The 20,164-nt window shown below is 38.2% G+C and overlaps 1 protein-coding gene across 11 annotated transcripts in view; it reads left to right on the forward strand.

Annotated features, from left to right (window-relative positions):
- The window catches only part of pdlim5 (PDZ and LIM domain 5), a 166,329-nt gene that overhangs the window by 91,856 nt on the left and 54,309 nt on the right, over positions 1-20,164 (forward strand). For 8 of the 11 annotated variants that reach the window (XM_008111057.3, XM_008111059.3, XM_008111058.3 and 5 more), the window contains 2 exons: positions 903-1,037; positions 19,336-19,511. In XM_008111057.3, the coding sequence (XP_008109264.1) occupies positions 903-1,037; positions 19,336-19,511 (311 nt within the window). The remainder of the gene's footprint in view (positions 1-902; positions 1,038-19,335; positions 19,512-20,164) is intronic. The other 3 variants (XM_008111060.3, XM_008111065.2, XM_008111066.3) reach the window with 1 other exon arrangement.

The following is a 20,164-nucleotide window of genomic DNA, read 5'->3' on the forward strand; positions in this document are numbered from 1 at the left end:
CCCACCAAAAATGGGTTGTGTATATGCCACACAGATCATAAGATACAGGTTTGGGCCTACCACACAAACTCTACACCATAACTGAATCCATTAAAAAATTGAAATCTTGACAACATACCAACTGTTTTGCTAGAGCACTGTTGCCAAAGCTTGGGAATGGTTAAATTCAGCTTGCAATTTTACCTAATAAGGTAAAGGTTTCCCCTGACATTAAGTCCAGTCATGTCTGACCCTGGGGGTTGGTGCTCATCTCCATTTCTAAGCCAAAGAGCCTGTGTTGTCCGTAGACACCTCCAAGGTCATGTGGCCGGCATGGCTGCATGAAGCTCTGTTGCCTTCCCACCGGAGCGGCACCTATTGATCTACTCACATTGGCATGTTGTTGAACTGCTAGGTTGGCAGAAGCTGGAGCAACAGTGGGTGCTCACTCCGCTCCCGGGATTTGAACCTGGGACCTTTCGGTTTGCAAGTTCAGCAGCTCAGTGCTTTAACACACTTCGCCACTGGGGCTACTAATACATAATTTCAAAAAACAATATTCTCTCCAATAAATATTTGAATTAAACACTGAGAGATTTGTTGAGACTTGGTGAAATCTGTCAAGAAAAGTTGTTTTCCCAGAGCTTGGTTTTGTTCTGCTGCAGCACAGATTATTTCCCTTGAAGGTTGACAAGCATTATATACTGCAACCAACATTACAACTCATTTCAAAACCCTTGAGGCTGTGGGACCATTTTCGTTCCATGGAGCTCTCCTTTTTTTAAAGAAGTGTTCTTTTATTCGTAACCTATTTCTGCTTCAAATGAAAAAAATTACTTGTCACTGCAGTAGCATGTGTAGTTGGTGCTGTATTTTGCTTAAATTGCTGTTTTACTTACATATTCTTTCTGAATGCTCGCCAGATTCTCCCATCAGAATACATATCGTTCACTCTTGGATGCTCTTCTCATTACTCCTATCATTAAGCCTCTACCTCTGGAAAGTAGACCATCAAGGAAATCAACAAGTATTTTGGACATGCAAAAGAACTGGACATAGTAAGACTGGTCCTAACATAAGACATGTTTTTAGCACTCTGTCCTCTTGCCCCTCACTTTCACATTCTAACCTGCACACCTTAAGAACTATGTTAAATCACATATAGATTACTATGCACTATTCATATAGTTTTCCCTTATCTAATATTATTTGGGGAAAGTGGGAAGAGAGGAGAATGCAATAAGTCTTTTATTTCCACTAGCATCGATCAGCTACTGCCAGAATTATGTGTATTCCAGCATAATAAAATGGAAGAAGGAAATAGTAAGACAGAAAAAAAAGCTCTTTCCAGTTAACTGCTCCAAAGCATAACAGCAGGAATGCTTGGTAGAAATGACTCATATCCACCTCTGGTTCCCATCATAGTATGCAAATTATGTTAATTCAGAATATACACATTGATGGTGTCCTTCCAACGCATTTTGAAAGTATGATAAAATTCATGGCACCAAGTCATTTTGGTTTATTTTAAGTTTTGTGACCTTTCTATTAAGCCTGAGGTGGGAACATATTACCACAGTGGCATCAGTATTTTTAAATGAAATGTGGGCATCCTCTCCATCCATGAAGAAAGTCCATGTTGTTCTAAAGGTGTATTACTGGAACAGGGAGTTCCTCGTCCTTAGTGCCTTAGTATTGTGAGTCTTTTACTGTTAACAAATGGGGCAGCAAATGATCTTACACACATCTGCCAGCTCTTCTCCATAAAATGCTTCATGATTTCCTGATAGGGTGGGACATTTTGTTCTGTGTCAGACTTCCTGACCACAACTATGGTAATATTAAACCCTACGTTACTTGGAAGCTTTATATTTAACCAACAAACCAGACGTCTGTGTTTTGATCGGTTAGATGTAGCTGGCTCATTTATTGTGTCTAGCAAACTAGTTTCCTTCCTCTGCCTCTGCATGCATGGGCCTTTTCAGTCTTAATGTGCCTCAGGAATAGGTATAATTCAAAATACCTAAATATCACTATATCACAAGTTTCTTAAGCTATGGATGTTTGTTCCCTATCCAAAAAACTGCCCCCTTCTGTGATTTTTTTAAATTTCTTAAAATTTGGGGTGGTTATGTCAGTTCTAACCAATACCGAGATACAGAAAAGCATGGTAGAGTGAGGTTTTTTTTTTCAAATTATAGGCAGTATACAAAAATAATATAAAACCATAGATATATAGGAGTTTGGGATTTAGCAGCGCAGTAGCCTAAAAATAGGTAAGTTTTATATGTTGTACTTTACATCAGTGATCACGTGTCATGTTTGCACAGGCACAACTGCACAAAGTCTGATGAGTTTCCACACATCTGACCAGTGCAATGTGTTCTTGCTATCATGCATTACTTGTATTTCCTGCATCTTTGAACTGGGCTAGTCCATGCATTCAGTGACTTTGGATGATTCCCAACCTACCTATACATCGTTTTTGTTTGTTTTTGCAAAGTGCACCACTAGACTTGCCATGTTATTCTTAAGGCCAAGAGTAAATGATTAAGACCAACCTGTTTGCATATTTGCAATATTTAGCAGTATCATGTGAATCTTGCTATCTGTTCCATTGCTCCAAGCAGTTTTCAAATGAAAAACCGGCCTCAGGAGGACATGTCTTTTTTCTCTTTCCTCCATTCTTCTATAATATGGAATGAATTCTTGATAGTTAACTTTAACTATAAAGTTGTCATGAACTAGAACTGCATTACGAAATGGTCTCAGGATTCAACCTGATTTCATGACCTAGAACTCTGGTCTGAAATTGTCTTATGGCTCTACCAATTGTTTCAACTAGAACTATGGTCTGAAATCATCTTAGGATTCACCTAGATTTCAAGAACTACTCAAATGGTCTTATAGATAAAGCAGAGCTACTTAAATCATAATCAATGTATGTAAAAGTGTACCTAAGCAATAGATGATCCTGACAGGAAAGATATGAAGTTAATTCTGGAAGGGGCAATAACTCTACGTTGCCCAATTTCTTAATCACAGTTTGCAGAATGCTAGGACTGTGTTTGCAGAAGAATGCCATTTTCCCAATTATAAAGATCTCTTAATGTCAAAAACAGTAAAAGTTTCATAAATATGTGTACATATATATTTTCACATCTGTCATACCACTGTGATTTGTTTCCCAAGAAGCCTAAAAATCCAGGGATAAGCAGTTAGGATATAATTGCAGTGACGGCCCAAGTAGTTAAATGATTTTTGCAACAAATATTGCCTCATTTGTCTACTTTTAACCGAGCTTTCCATTTTTAGAACTGCTCCTGTTTTATAGAATATTTCTAGACTGGGTTTCCACATAAAGCCATCATGATCATTGGCACCCAACAAATAATAACAACACCAAACCAAATGCTGTTATGATTCAGTGAACAATCACAATCAGCCCACTAAAATATGTCTTGAAATCAAATCAAATGATCATAGTTAAAATAGACTCAAACAACCAAGCAGTACAGTAAAGTCTAAAAGTGATATCTGAACAAATAGTTTCTGCAGTGCCACAATTATAACAGGTGACTGCTACAATTTCATATAAATGACAAGAAATATGATTTAGAGCAGTGGTCCCCAAACTAAGGCCCGTAAGCTGGATGCAGCCCTCCAAGATCATTTGCCCCATCCTGTCCCAAAACTTAGACTTAGAGTCATTCTAAGTCTGAATTGTCTTGAAGGCAACAACAGTCCTAATTAACTTGATTATCTCATCAAACAAAACAAGCCCACGCTTCCTATTGAAATACTGATACGTTTCATTTATGTTGATTAAAATTGTTCTTCATTTTAAATATTGTTCTTTCATGTTTTTTGTACTACAAATAAGATATGTATAGTGCGTATAGGAATTCATTCATTTTTTTCAAACTATAGTTCAGCCCCCCCCCCCCCCCCCGCCCCAACAGTCTAAAGAAAGGTTTTCAATAGCACTGTCCTACTTGTCTTCATCTTTATTACGCTGGAATTTTGTAAGCTTTTCCTTCTTTTTCCTTATTAAGTGGTACCTTTACCAACATAAACAATTGCCCTTGTAATTTTACATTGGAAAGTTTTTAAAAGGCAAAACAAAACCAGAATTTAATTATGGAGACGAAAGCAAGAAGTCCTCCTGTAAAAAACTTTCCCTCTGTGTGTTTTGTGACCCTGGCATCAAGGATTATTTATGTTGCCATCCCACAGGCAGTTTTTTCCAAATATTTCTCTTTTTTGCCTGCAACCGTTAACAAATGGCAGGCTTAGTCTTACACCTGTTGGCATTCTATTTTAAATATCTTAGAAAATACAGATTGTTTTAAAATAATTAGATCACGTTGTTTTAAAAAGCATGGCTAAATTATAGCAAATTCTCCTAATTAAATTGGAAGATGTGCTAGAGATAAATTCCCTTAATGTTGCAGTCCTTGTATTGGGGATCAAGCCTTATTGAGAAGTTAATTCCACAGAGTTCAGGCAGCATACATACAATTTCTCCATGCTGATAGTATTTTATGCTAAAAATGAATTTGGCCCCCTTTAAAAAAATAAGGCAGTTACCATGGAGAAAGTTTAAATTCTTAACAGTAATATTGTTTCTAACATATTAATTGCAGTAATTTGAAAGAAGAGATAAATGAGAATATTTGTTTTGGCTGCAGTTCTGTATATCCTGCATTTTGTGTGTTCAGTCCCCAGAATGCACCAGGCCTCAAAAATAAAACTTGAAGTAGCTGTTTTTGTGTTTTTTTTTGTAATACCCAGAAATAAAGAGATTACATTTGTTTTAAGGAGAATTTGGCGCTACAATAAGTTTCTAGTGGGCTATTGGTACCTGTTGGGATTTGTAGCAATTTATTACGGTCTATGACCAGAATATATAGAAATGGGCACAGGTGCCCGAAAGGGGAATCGCAGTTCCCATAAAAGTCAGATAAAAGAGCAAGTTAAAAACATACTATAATAATAACAAATTAAAAGCAGACTATTAGCAGGGTCAGCTAATAGTAAATATCGATCCTCTGGAGGGGGATAGAGGGAGCATTTGCAGTCTTTCAGTTATAACAGATTGCTCTGGCTACAGGCCCTGTGGGGTCAGTCATCGTCCGTCTGATGGAAATTGCTGCCGCACAGAACCTGGCGACACTATAGGTTATTGCAGAACAGGAGTCTGAGAGCAGCAGAGAGGTGTAGTATCTTTCAGTGCGGCCTGGATGTTTTAAAAGCCAAGGAGTGATGAAATTGATTCTAATATCTCTATAAAACATACACTGGAGGAGCACGTGCTCGATAGTTTCGATATGGCCAGACTCAGAAGGGCATAGTCTTTCCAGAGCAGGGGTCTTCCGGTACCTCCCCTCCAGTACTGCTGATGGGAGGGCGTGACATCTTGCAAGAGTGAAGGCTTTACGATGATTAGGCACCTCCAGGTTTGTTAAATAAGCCATGGGAGTGATGGTATATCTGTTGTCTGCACTAATGTTAAAGACTGGAGAGCAAGCTAAATCAGATTGTCGCTCTGTATCCAGGATCCGTTGTCTGATGTGGACCTTAGCTTGGTCCCATCCCATGCTTAGTAGATGTTTTTGAGAGAAGCCTAGAGTTGCGATTTTAGTTGCTACTACCTTGTTCCATGTGGATTGAAACTCATCTCTCAGAGTTAGCGGGGCAAGGCCACATGGCGAGTGAGACAGATGCAGCCAGTAATTGAGAGTGGCTATCCATGCTCTCGCCTCCACTCTCACGAGGCCTGTTTCTAAACGCAGGATGGCGTTTGAGACGCATCTGGGGACTTGCATCGTTGATCTTAAAAATTTTGATTGTACCTGCTCCAGAGGGGCAAAGTTTGGGTAGGGGCCGAGCTGGGCTCCATACATCATTTGTGCTATTGGTTTTGCCTCAAAGAGCTTAAGAGCTGCTGGAATATAGTGGCCTCCTCCTGTCTTGAGAAACTTTAGGATAGTGTGTGAGCTCTTTTGCGCTGTCTCCGCTACGTAATCAGCATGTACTTTTCTATTTCCAGTGCAGTGAAAGAATACCCCCAGATATTTAAATCTTGAGACCTGTTCGATGTTGTGTCCATCTAGTCTCCATGTATGGTTCTTGGGTCATTTTGCGAACTCCATAATTTTGGTTTTTTGAAAGTTAAGGTGAAGCTGTTCTGCACTGCAATATTTTGCTAGGGCTCTCAGGGCTCTTTTCAGACCAACTTGGGTTCTGGATAGTAGCACTGCGTCATCAGCGTAAAGCAGGATAGATAGGTGCCTTTCTGCCAATTTTGGAGGGTGGTAGTCCAAGTTGTAAAGGTGCTCCACCATGGAGTTGATATAAAAGTTAAATAATAGTGGGGCCAGAGTACATCCCTGTTTAACGCCTTTCTCTGTTTCAACTGCCCTAGTAAGGTGGCCTTGAGAGCTACATCTTATTTTCAGTGTGGTCCCTTCATGTAGGGAACGTATTAGTTGCAGGAGTCGTTTATCTATTGAAGTGGACCCAAGTTTTTCCCATAGCTTGATACGTGAGATAGAGTCAAAGGCTGCTCTAAAGTCTATAAATGCAGCATAGAGGGACGATGTTCTCTGGGAGGTATATTTTTCTATAAGGTGCTGTAATACTATGCACTGGTCGATGGTGGACCGTCCTTCCCTGAAGCCAGCTTGTTCCTCCGCAAGTATGTTTTCTTGCTCCATCCAGTCCAGCAATTTCCAGTACAGATGTCTTGTATATATTTTGCTAATAGTATTAAGGAGGCTAATGGGTCTATAATTAGCCGGATCGTCCTGCCTCCCTTTTCTTTTATATATGGGTACAATGACTGCCATCCCCCAGTCCTTGGGTATTTGGCCGTATTTGTCGATACAGGTAAATAGAGATGCAAGGATAGGCGACCAAAAGTCCAAATTATTTTTGATGACCTCGGGCGGGATCGCATCCTCTCCTGGTGCCTTTCCTGGTTTAAGTTGGGCTACTAGTCTCTCTATTTCTGCAGTTGTCACCGGTGGCCAAGAGGGAAGGCTTTCCATTGATATGTTTGGACATACATATCTGCCTGCATTTTCCGAATAGGTGTCCCTGTATAGTTCTTGAAAGTATACTTCCCAACTTGCTGGCGAGATTTGTGAGTCAACTGCAGTTTGATCCCTGCTTTGTATGTTAGATGTAATACGCCAGAAAGTGGTTGTATCCTTAGCCTTGACGGCTTCGATGAGCCACTCCCAGTTGTTTTTTATGGCTTCTCTCTTCTTGCGCGTTAGTAGTTAGTAGTAAAAATGAATTTGGCCCCCTTTAAAAAAATAAGGCAGTTACCATGGAGAAAGTTTAAATTCTTAACAGTAATATTGTTTCTAACATATTAATTGCAGTAATTTGAAAGAAGAGATAAATGAGAATATTTGTTTTGGCTGCAGTTCTGTATATCCTGCATTTTGTGTGTTCAGTCCCCAGAATGCACCAGGCCTCAAAAATAAAACTTGAAGTAGCTGTTTTTTTTTTTTTGTAATACCCAGAAATAAAGAGATTACATTTGTTTTAAGGAGAATTTGGTGCTACAATAAGTTTCTAGTGGGCTATTGGTACCTGTTGGGATTTGATTACAGGACTCTACCACCACTCCATCCTATGGATACCAATATCCATGGATGTTCAAGTTCCATTTTATACACTGACATAGTCAAATGGTGTTCCATATATAAAATGGCAAAATAAAAATTTAAAAAACCAAAAGCAAAACCTTGATTTTTCCATTTTGACTTTTAAAAAAACCAAAAGCAAAACCTTAAGTCAAGCCGTAGATGGTTGAATCTATGGGTACCGGGATACAGAGGACCGACTGTATTCAGCTATATGTTTTTTCAACTGGAATTGGGAGCACCTGGTGAGTCCAGGAACAGCCCAAGGTTCCAACTATTACAGAAAATAAATATTATTATTCTCAATAGTTCTTCCTTTTGAGTCAGCCTGTATAGGATTGCAGTATTAATAATTTCATGAGGGGAAAATCATCTTATTTTGCCATGTATAAAGGTAAGAGAAACAAATGAAGTTAGTTTATTTACTTCAGCACCTTTAAAGAGCATGGAGACATCCAGTGGGAAAAGGTTCCTCATACTTTTGTGCATAGAAATACTCCTTATGTGGTAGACCTAACTTTTCTACAATGAACATGGGAAAATATGAGGTCCCGCATAATACATTCTGAATCCTCCTTTTGCCTTGACAGGGGAGATAGGTGTTGACTGGTTTTGGATTGTTTTGTGTTATAGTGGCTCTGCATGAAACACTGTCTTGAAGGACGTTGACCTGGATCCAAATCTTTCTTCTTAGGATGATGTGAACCCCTTCTACTTTTGCACAAAATTTTGCAAGTTAACTTAAATTGGGTTGGCTTGTTTGCTTGATTGCATAATGTATTGCTGTGACTTTTAGCTTCTCTGCTAATTTTTAATGGAGCATATTGCTGCCTAGGCTTTTAAAAATCAAATAATCCCTAATGGGCTTTTTAAAACATGCTGTTCTACTGAGAGTTTGTTGTTTGTCTGCTAGTTTTTAATGGATTCTATTGTTTGGAGTGTAATCTCATCTACCCTTTGTAATCCAATCTGGAAGCTTTCAGGTTGAAAAACAGGATATTAAAAACTTGAAATGAAATGAATAAAATAACTATACAAGGAGTTGTCCCAAATATAAGAAAATTCACAACTCAGATTTGTCCAAGATTTTCATGTCTATGTCTGAATGATGTGAAGTTTTAGCATCCAGTCATCCCTGCACCTTTCATATAATATCCTAGGATTGTAGGTTTTACAAAATGTGTTTTAAATAACAGATCTGACAAGTTCTTTGTCAAGGTCACTTTGAGTCCCATATTGGGATTAAGATGGGATAAAAATTTAAAAAAATTAGGTTGGTACAACTCATGTGAATTCATGGAAGAATAGTAAAATAAATGGGGTGTTAGTGGCCTGTACCACTTAATCCCAATTACCACTTTAAAGAGGTAGATACATTTACTGTGTTTATGGAGTTGTTTCCTCTGTGAACCAAGAATGAGATATATCTGATTGGTTGTTGCCTTTGAGATACATGGCTAGTTTTCCTACTTTTTAAGCCTCTTACATTTTTAAGCCTCTTACAGCCGCCCCGAGTCCCCGTTGGGGAGATGGTGGCGGGGTATAAATAAAGTTTTATTATTATTATTATTATTATTATTATTATTATTATTACATTGAAAATGAAAGGCAACTTGGCCTTTACACATTTTCATAACTTTTTCAGATGGTGCATCCCCTGCTTTCCTGCTTCTCAGTTTTCAGAGAAGGAATAGCAACTGTTGACATTTTTAATTTGATTTGGTACAGTCCTGGTCCTAACTTTATGTAAGACACTTATCCATGGCCAGCCAATGTTGATTCTGTGATGAGAGACCCATACGACTGACTTTCCTCAAATGGCAATGCCATTTGAATATTGATCCAATAGTGGAAGACTTATTCACAGATAAACTTTGTGGCTGGGTAGTGTTGAATGGGCACATTATTTAGAATATGTTGGCTGTGGAAATGAGTTAGTGTACTCCTTTTATTTTAAGTTGCTACCTTTATATAGTTTCAGACAACCAGAATAAAAACCAAGAGTTCCAATTGAAGACATGTATGGCCATTATTCTAAGCAACTGTCTTGTTAGATATATAGCTTGAAGAAACAATCTTGAATAGATGTAGTATCCTGAAAGGTAATAGAAGTCTATGATTGTCATGAGGTCACTGTCTCTAACACTATCTCTGCTTATCTGTGCAAAGTAAAAACTTTCAGTGAAATGATCAACATGGAGGTCTTCCTTCGCATTTCAAGATTTTGTCATCTACCCTCTCACCACAAACAAGTCTGTATCCCACTGTGTTTTTTTCATGTCCCTTGAACAGATAAATCAAAACTTCCCAGCAGGGTTCAACTCATTTTAAACTTTGTGCAAGGATTTGCCATTTCCACTTGATAGAACCAGTGGTTAGCTCTGAAACAAGAGATAGTTGCACCTGGAATTGGCTGGACTTGATCAAAAATCCATGCTGGTTGTGGACTTACATTTGGCAATTCCATTTCTCTCAGCCTTGTGTTCCCACCTATAAAATATAACCTTCCTCACTGGGTTGCTATAAAAAGAAATGTTGTACAATCATAGTACGGTTGGCAGATAACTAAATCCTAAACTGCTTGTGGGAGAAACATTTTGCAACATAAGGACACTTGCTTTTGAGAAATGTTACCAAAATATATAGAAAAGATTAAAAAAATCACTTCATTGTGTAGGTAACTGTGTCTGTTAATTTTTTTTCATTAAATAGACAAGAAGAGTAATGGCCACAGCACTCGAGACATTTGCTAAGCAATCTTCCTTGCCAAAAAACAGAAGATCCAATAGATTGTGATATCTTTTAATGCTAGGTGATAGGTGATGATACTGTGCCTGACACATGAACCCAAGAGTAACTATTTGAAGAAGACCACTAAGGAGGTCCTAAGCCAAAGTAAAGATCCTTGGGAATTTCATATAGGGACTGTGTGCAGAGTAAGATAAAAAGACAAGTGATCCCCTTGTTGATTTTTATAGCAGTTCAGTAAGTCAATACCTTCTCTAGCTTGGGACATGCATGAACACTGCACATACATATAAAATGTTTGTACATTTATTTCCTTTTAAAATATTTTACTCTACTTTTTAAGTCTTAGTCCTTAAGGAGTTTACAAAAAAAAGGAGGCAGGAGCTTCAGTCAGTATTATGATTTAGCACAAGATAGCCAGAAGCTCATATGAAACCATATAGTATAAGTAATAAGTTCAGTTTGATAAAGCACATAATGTAGAAAATATATTAGATTTTACATTATGCCTAAGTTCTCTGGAAATATTTGCTATTTTCAAACTGGAATCCAAGCCAGAGCTGATCTAAACATCTTTGATTTTCTCCAAAATACGTGGCAAAGAGATTATAATGCACCCCTAAGCAACCCTCTGTTTCTTTTTGAGGTTGACTCTCTTCCTGAATTGTAAGAGGCCATTCACAAAATGGAACAGTTTTGTTGAAAAACAGAGCAACTGCAGTGAGGATGGAAAGCAAAGCTTCTTTATAATCACCACCACAAAATAAGCATGATAACAAGCTCTAAGTTTTCATTCTAGCTGTTTTCCCTTCATATGTTGTTACACATGTATCTGATTGACCAGGGTACATAGTGCTCTCCACAAAGGGGCTGTTGAGTAGAAAATAAAAATTGTGCCCCTTAGGAAATCTTAGGATTTCAGCAATTGCTTAGACAACTACATAACTGCCCCTGAAATGGCTTCCTCATTTTTGTACTTTCTCAACATACTTTTTCAACAAGTTTCAGGGTTACTTGTTAAGCAAGTAATAAACTCTAAACCTATTCATCTCGGAAATGCCTGTTTTTCTTAAGAGGAGATCTTGTTCTGTTTTGAAGCACATTATTAAATTTCCAGTTCAAAGCGACTGGCTTAATTCAACCAATTGCCTGTACTTTCACCCCTTAAAAACCCTAACAGAGAATTCCTTGTTCTTCAAAAGTGAGACAGTAAATTAAATAGTTTTAGAGGAACAAAATTTATTATCTAAAATTTCTATGTGCAGATCTGCTTTATCATATTAATTCTTTCTTGGAGAAACAGAAGAATGAGTTAAGCAACAGCTTTGCATAGTTCAGCTCTTGTATATCTCATTAACTTTTACTTAAGTGGCTCTATTGCTCTAATTTGTCATTAGTCACAGCAACTTCTGCTAAATTTCATTAATGCTATTTTCTGCCTTTTCCACAGCAACACTTTAATAGTTAGTGAGTCTGATTTAATCTCTAAGGATTTGAAGCAGGTTTTTAAATCCTAAAGCTGCAAGCAGAATATCCTGAAATGTAACCTCAAAAGTCAGAAGTTCATATTCAAGTATTGGATTTCAGGCAACTTGTCAGTGTGGCTCTCTGCTGTGAATTAAAATGAGATGAGAAAAATATTCTTTTATAGCTCCGGATTTGGGTGGGTTTCTATTTCTTTCTTCTTCTGGTTCAGGGCCTTGTCATTACTAGTTTTCCCAGGCTCCAGTGAAGTAAGATGCTCGGGAAGTATCATTGCTGCTGCTGCTGTGGGTGGACAGGCAGCAAATAAATGGAAGGACGGAAAGCAGCCAGTATTGCCATGGTTGCTTGAACCAAACTGTCTACTTTGCTGATTTTTAGTAGAAAGTATCTGCCTATTCCTAAGCTTCTAATGTAGGAGACAAAGCAGTGTAGCATTATGTTGGAGCAGATGAGGGAAATGAAAGGAAGGCTGTGCTCCTTCTCCCATTGACTTGGTGCAGAATTTAGTAGCAAATGAATTAATAGAAATGCATCTGGGATCCTAGGTGGGCATGTGGCCATTACTGGTCCTTCCTGGAAGTTAAACTTAGAACTACCTCTGATGGAATGACCTCCGCCATCCATAGATCATTCTGTGTTTTCATTACTTTAGACTGGGGAGCAGGAAACCACTGTGGGGGGCTACATTAGTCCCCCAGCAATCTCCTCACCATGCTTACCATTTTCCTTCTTCCAATTCATTTGACATATGAGAAGTCACCTAATCTGGCAGTAAAGGTATATGAAGAAGCAATGCTCAGGAAGCTTTGGGGGAAGAGTCAAACACTCTCATTCACATGAACATATTAAATTCTCATGCTCCTTTTTGCATGAATAGAGCAGACACCTGGTCAATAAATATGTCTTTCTATTAGATTTATTCTCAGGTTTAAGTATAGAAAGCAAGAGACAGGGGAATCTGGCAGGAGGGATGGTGGATATCAGCTTCAAGGTGCTGTCAGGGTGTTGGAGAAAACTGGGAAAGGAAATTTAACTTCTCACCCTATATTAGCATCCTCCTTTTCCCTGTAAAATTTCAGATGTTGAATTAGGTTTCCATTTATTCAACCTAGATGAGATATTTTAAACCTGGTTTCACATTTGATCAGAATCAACTTGTTATAGTTCAGTAAATGGAAATTGCATTAAAATACATTACTACATCCTCTGTCTACCTTAAATTTTTTAAAAGGGAGAAAGAAGACTTTGCTCTTGAACTTGGAATTCAGACGAAGCTGTATTAGTTCAAGGAAATTCTCTGTGGCACAAAGAGAACTCAAATTTAATGGAAAAGACAGTATTTTTCTTCTTATTTTTTTCTTAACCTCTTTTAATGATGGTAGATGGCCCCCTTTGAGAAACATATAGTGTTGCCCTGGAGCTCATTCTTGAGCCTTTTTGTTCAATACATTAAAAATGGACTTGACAGATGAGCAACTCCTGTGGTAGGATTTCTCAATATTAATATGGGATTTCTTCCCTCAGAACACTGGCCCATTAATCAGTCTCTGACTGATAGACAGAGCTGTGTTAGGAAGCTGGCTGCTATGAAGAGTTGCACTTTTCAGTCAGTATGTTGCATATTGACAGCATTTCCCTGATTACTTCAATGTGATATAAAGATTACCACTGGAACCAAAAGCCTGAAGGAAACACAAATGCTCTCTGATTTGGTTAAGTACATCATACACAAACAATTCCAATCTTATTGAGGTGTGAGGGCTGCTGCAAATTTTAATAGAGTGTCTCCTGCTATGCTCAGTGGGCACTGAAGTGAGCCATAAATCAAAAGTTTCATGGAAGTCTCAGTCTTTTCAACCTATTAAAATACCTCCAGTTCTTTGCATAGAAACAGTGCCTTCGTGCTATCATCTCCTTGTACAAGTCCAACAATGTACAATTTTGTACATATTTCTTTTGCCTGTGCAAGAAGATCCAACCAGTCCATCCTCCAGGAAATAATGCCCTCACTGGAGGGAAGGATATTAGAGGCAAAGCTGAAGTATTTTGGCCACATCATGAGAAAAGCTTGGAAAAGATCACGATGCTGGGGAAAATGGAAGGAAAAAGGAAGAGAGGCAGACCAAGGGGAAGATGGATGGACGGTATCCTTGAAGTGACTGGTTTGACCTTGAAGGAACTGGGGGCGGTGACAGCCGACAGGGAGCTCTGGCGTGGACTGGTCCATGAGGTCACGAAGAGTCGGAGACGACTATATAACTGAGCAGCAGCAGTGCAAGGAATTGTGTGCAAATTAAGGGTTTAACCATTAAGCCATGGTTCTATTCCCAACAGCAGGAACTTGAACATTTACATAAATGTTCTAAGGAAAGTGGGGGGAAGATCATAGGTCCCTTCTCAAGTATATCACTGCTTCTACTTTAACCGCCATGGCATGGAATAATTGGGAGGGGCATTTATTTACAAAAAAAAAGAGTCCAACATTATATTTTTACTTTTTGCTTACATTTCCCACATATAGTTGAACATACCTTTTACATTTTTGACAACCTTCAGTAGTTAAATACCATCTGTATATAGTTTTGTAAAAAAATCCATCGTAAGATGAATTGCCACTGAAATTGCAGAGGTAAAGAAACAAACATCATTTGGTTCCAGTTACTGTAGGTACAAAATTCAGGTCCTCTCCACTGTGTCCATGTTTAGCTGAAACAGTGCCTCAGTTGTGGAAAATAACTACATAACTTGCCCTCACATTTGTGGGTTTAACATCTATGTATTTGATTATTCCAGATTTGATTAGTATTCTCTCTTTAGGAATCTCTCAGAGTCCTTCCAAATGGGCTCTATATCCCAGGATCTCATACCAGATTTTCTGTTTATCCCATACTATCTGGCAGTGTGGACTCATATAATCCGGTTTAAAGCAGAAAACCTCGGATCAGATCATGGGATATAGGGCCTATTTGGAAGGGCCCTGGATCCTCGATTGCGACTCTGGTCAACGTCTGATGGAAGTTGACCATATTGTCATGTTGAAGGATTTAGACATTACTAGAAAGAGCATTTCTCTCAGAATCTGTAGGTCCTCGTGGGCAATTCTATGGTCAGCATTTGATGGGTGTTGATAATAGACACACTGGAGAGTAAAAACTATACAGTAGGGTTTTTTTCCCCCATGGTTCACTCCCACTCACCCACACACACACTTTTGCTGCAAAAGTGGAGGGCCTACTGTACTATTCTTCTGTGAACAAACCTGGAAGCAATTTTATACTGTGAAATACAATAAAAAGTCAGTAAAAGCCAAGTTGAGCATTGGACTTTTTACTGTAATACATGACAGTATTATCTTGTTATGCCACAAGGCACTTTGCCTCTGCTCCAAGTCCTCTACATTAAAAGAGAGAGGAAAAAGCCTCATCCCCAGCCTCTGGAAGTAAAGTGCTTCCACTTCTCTTCAAGCTATATATCCACACAAATACATTGCAGCCTTCTCAGTTGGTTAATAACTTGTGCTTCTCCTACAATCAACTTTACAGTTGACCCTGTCAACACATTCCCTGCAGAAAACATAGGAGGACATTGGGTAATAACACTGGACTATTTTGCAGGCTTTCATATTGTATATCATTCTAACTATTGGTAGAACAATCACTACAAGACTATTAGGTAATTTTGTAAGGCTGGCATAATCCACAGTCTACCCAGTGTTCAAGTTCACTTTATTATGGTCAATGACCAGCTCATAAGAAGAGTCTACCCAGTGACAGACTTTTTCTGAATGAATCTACAAAATAGCTTTATGCTCTTTTTATACACTGAAAATAAATCAATGTTTTGTTTTGATTTTAAAAAGATCTTCTACTCTAGTTTTGGGGATAGGCAGACTTTTGTTCAATCCCAGATGCTCTAAAATCCTATATCCCTTCATTTGATGTAGCAGCATTCATTTCTCTATATAAGGAGGACAACATCAACAAGCTACAAAATGAGTAGCTCACATGAGTTGTATCTCTCATTGTTACAACTTCAACAATTGGATAAAACATCAAAAGCAGAAGTGCAGAGTGCTGGCCAGCAACAAAGAAACATGAACAAGCCCTTAACACAATAGAAATGAAAATGCTGAGATGGACACTTGGATTGACACCTCTTGACCATGTGCCAAATGATGACATCCATCAAAGATTAGGAATAAAAGCGATCAGCAAGAAAATGTAGGAAGCAAGACTATGTTGGTATGGCCATGTCATGAGAGAGAACCAACATCAGTAACATAAATGGCACTACATTTGGCGACTGCAGGACGACAACCACGTAGACTACTAAAGAAAAGATGGATGGACACCATCAATGAAGACATGTGTGCTGCCAACCTTATACTTAAGGATGCCCAAAACAAAGCCCTATGGAAACGACAATCACAATGCTAACCCCTCCATTGGGAAAATAACTTAGAAAAAAAGAAGATCAAAATCAGGAATAAACTACTTGCAAAACAAATGGGTATAATGGCAGCAGCCTATTTTGCCTTATGTCTTGGATTGTGATGCCTCATGGGCCTTGTAGCCCTGTTCCTAGTGCTATTGTGGCAGATGAAGATGGGGTTTTCGCCGGTTCAACAAGAGCTGGAGTCTCTTCACCTGCCGGATGTTGATGTTTGCCCTCAAGAATTCAGTAAAACAGGCCTTGGGCAGAACTCCCCTCCGTTTCCCAGGAAGGAATCTTATTCTAGAGACAGGGGAGTTAGAGAGGCCCAACGGAGGAGTTCACGGATTGCTGCCAAACAACAGACTGATTAGGCCTGCTTCCATTGGGAAATTCTAAGGAGTCTTGCATCTGGACAGAGTTGGGTTTCGCTTCTTGTTCTCTAGGGAAAGAGACTTGTTGGCGGGAAAACGAGACCCAATATAGGTGTTTGTCGCGGGAGATTCTTTGCAGAGTCAATTGATCAGCTTCAGGAGAGAGATCGTGTGTGGACTTCGTAACCCCAGTTCCTTGCTTCCCGGATCAAGTTTTCGAGCCTTGCCTTGCCTTGCAGTTTAACCACGGACCCTGTTCCACGCTTCACGTTTTGCCTTGTTTCTAGTCACAGACCTAGTCAAGAATCAAGTTTATTTCCAGCCTTGCTGTCAAGCTTCATTGGACTTCTAAGACTCTGACATTTCCCCACACTATTGCTTGGCAAGAGTGTGTGTTTCGGTCAAGTGGATTAAAACTTTGAACTCTAATATCATTTATTGGACAATACATTTTTGGACTATATTTGACCTCTTTTGAAAGGTCTGTTTCTGAACTATATTCTTCACTTGTTTTTATTGCCTTTATATATTTCTTTAATAAAGATATTAGATAGAGACTGGCCTCTGTGTAAGGTTATTGGTGCCCAGCAGCCAGGGTTCTGACATGGATTCTGTAAAGGGATTCTGTAGAGGCTTGATTTAAAAAGAAAATTAAGCAGAAATGTGAAATTTGACAATTAGAGTTCATCTGTAAAATAAAAAGAGCTGTTCCTCATATCTATCAAGGAATAGCTTTCAGGAAGACCTGAATCAGCATGCAAGAGCTTTGAAATTGTGCTGATCTACAAATTCTCAATCTCAGGTTATTTTAGTATTCCTGAAGTTATATCTGGAATATGAGTCTGGGTTGCAGCTGATTTCCAAAAGAAAAGGTGATCAGTGTGTTGAAAGCAAGATATTTCCAACAAGAGTCTGGGGAATAGGGGTGTCATTGGGTTAAAAAGTTTGGCTTCATTCGGAAAAGAATTAGCTCTGCTTTTGCTAGACTTCCAGGGTGTGTATTAAAGCTCATCAGTGGACTTCTCCTTACAATGGAAATTGGAAATAATTATGATTTTTCCTTATTTCCCAGAAATACAGCATGCCAACAGTTGGATTTATTGTAAAAGTTGGTAATCCCTTATCAGGAAATCCAAATCCAAAATACTCCACAATCCAAAATTGTGGTTGAGATAGTTCATTGTACTAAAACTTTTTTTCATGCAACAAATTATTTAAAATGTTGTCTATAAAATGTATTTTGGACTATGTCCTATCTCCATTATATCTTATTATGTATATGGAAATATTTCAAAATCTAAAATAAGTAACACTTCTGGTCCCAAGCCTTTTGGACAAAGGATACTCAACGTGAATTTCGATAGCCATTAAAAGAACATAACAGTTGCTATCTTCCACCTAGCTGTAAATATTGCTTGCTGAACGTAAGCTGATTTTGTTTGCCTAAATGAACATAGGCTTATAGTCCATATTATGCTAGCTCAGCTGTATATGGGTTTAGGGAAAGACAAATGTAGCTTAGTGATAAAGCACATGTTTGGCATGGAAAAGTCTCTAGGTTCAATTCCTGGCATCTCCAAATATGTCTGGAAAAGATTCCTTTCTGAAACCCATGAGAACCACTATAATCAGGAAGATATTGGCTCAATAAATCAATAGTGTGTGTGAGTATAAAGCAGCTGATGTGAATTTGTCTTTAGCATTTCTTACCCACTATCATTGTTTCAGTAAATTCTTTGCTCATTGCAAATAATCTTATATTTAATGTATTAAATATCAACATTATTTTCAGAATTGATATTTATACTGTGGGAGACTAGCAAAAACACAAAATTTACTCTTCTACATAGTGTTGATAGCAGTCATAGCAGTATTATATATTATTATATAACATGCTTTAATCTTGTGGGCATAAGAGATTACTAGAGTAAAATATGTTGAAGCAACGGAAGAACTGCTTAGAGGCAAACTAAGGAAGCAACGGAAGAACTGCTTAGAGGCAAACAACCTGAAGCATAATGGTGTAAAAGTCCAGATTAGGTGTCAGACATGACTATAATGTAGATCTGTATCAATAGTAGAATGTCCAAAAACTTAAGTGAAGTAATAAACTTCACTGGAGAGAGTCGAGTGTGATATCCCTTATATAAACTGGTGAACTCCTCAAATGAGTGCTGGAGGAGCCTTAGGATCTGAGAAATAGTGGGAAGGTATCAGTGTAGTGTTCAGTGCAGAGTAAAATCAAAGTTTGCTTTTTGGATTTGTTCTGATTTTTTATTTGAGCCATTGTTGTTTGAATCTGTGAATGCAGAACACATGATGACTACATATCCTACTGATTCATAGTACATGAAATTCATCTACGAGGTTTGTAAGTAGGGGTGAATGAGTGAATGAATGAGAGTGATAATAATAAAGAATCAACTTTTTGGAAAGGCTTAGCAATTAAAGCTAAAAATAAGCACATGGTTCTATTTTATGGCAATCTGTCAGGGGTACTTTGTGTTTTTCTTGCATGGCAAGGGGTTGGACTGGATGGCTGATATGGTCTCTTCCAATTCTATGAGTCTATTATTCTTTTTTCAAAAATAAATAAATAAATAAAAGTGTTATTTTTATGATAGTTTTAAACTAAGATGTAGATTTGTGTCTCCAAATAGTGATCCTCTGGAGCCTGCTCAGTATACTGCTGCCACAGTAAAAAGCATGCCTGAAAACCCAGAAAACGATGTGAATAGGACAGCGTCTCTGAGTTCAGCATCAGTACCAGCCTTGAAGCCAGCAGAACCCCAGTATGCTGTCAAAACCTCAGGATGGCAGTCTTCTAATCAGCCAGGTAAATTTTCTAACTCTTCATTTTATTTACTTATTAAGGAATTGCAGAATTTTTATATGGAGAAGTAAACTGATATAATTTTTTTGTAAAGTTCATATTTATGTTGGTTTCCTTAATTTGTTTTATTTTATTTTCAGAAAAAATATGGAAATAAATAAATTCATATTTTAAATAGCAGGATAAATAAATATTCATGACATAGCCATAAGAATGGAGCAAGAGCTTGGACCCAATGCCCCATAAAACCCTTCCAGTTCTATATTTCCATTACTCTGCTAATCGATAAAGACCTCTTTTATTTTCTGCAAGAAGAAAAACCACATTCACAATATATTGATTTAAAAATAATGGAGAAATGCTTTCTTAAGTGTATGATTTTGTTTTAGATTTCTAAGGTCCTTTGATTATGCATATAGTAAAAGTAAATGTTTTCCCCTGACATTAAGTCTAGTCATGTCCAACTCTGGGGATTGGTGCTCATCTCCATTTCTAAGTCAAAGAGCCTGCATTGTCCATAGACACCTCCAAGGTCATGTGGCCGGCATGACTGCATGAAACACCGTTTCCTTCCCTTCCTATTGATCTACTCACATTTGCATGTTTTGAACTGCTAGGTTGGCAGCAGCTGGGGCTAACAGCAGGAGCTCACCCCA

This window comes from Anolis carolinensis, chromosome 5 (assembly GCF_035594765.1).
Source record: "Anolis carolinensis isolate JA03-04 chromosome 5, rAnoCar3.1.pri, whole genome shotgun sequence".
Taxonomy (NCBI): domain Eukaryota; kingdom Metazoa; phylum Chordata; class Lepidosauria; order Squamata; family Dactyloidae; genus Anolis; species Anolis carolinensis.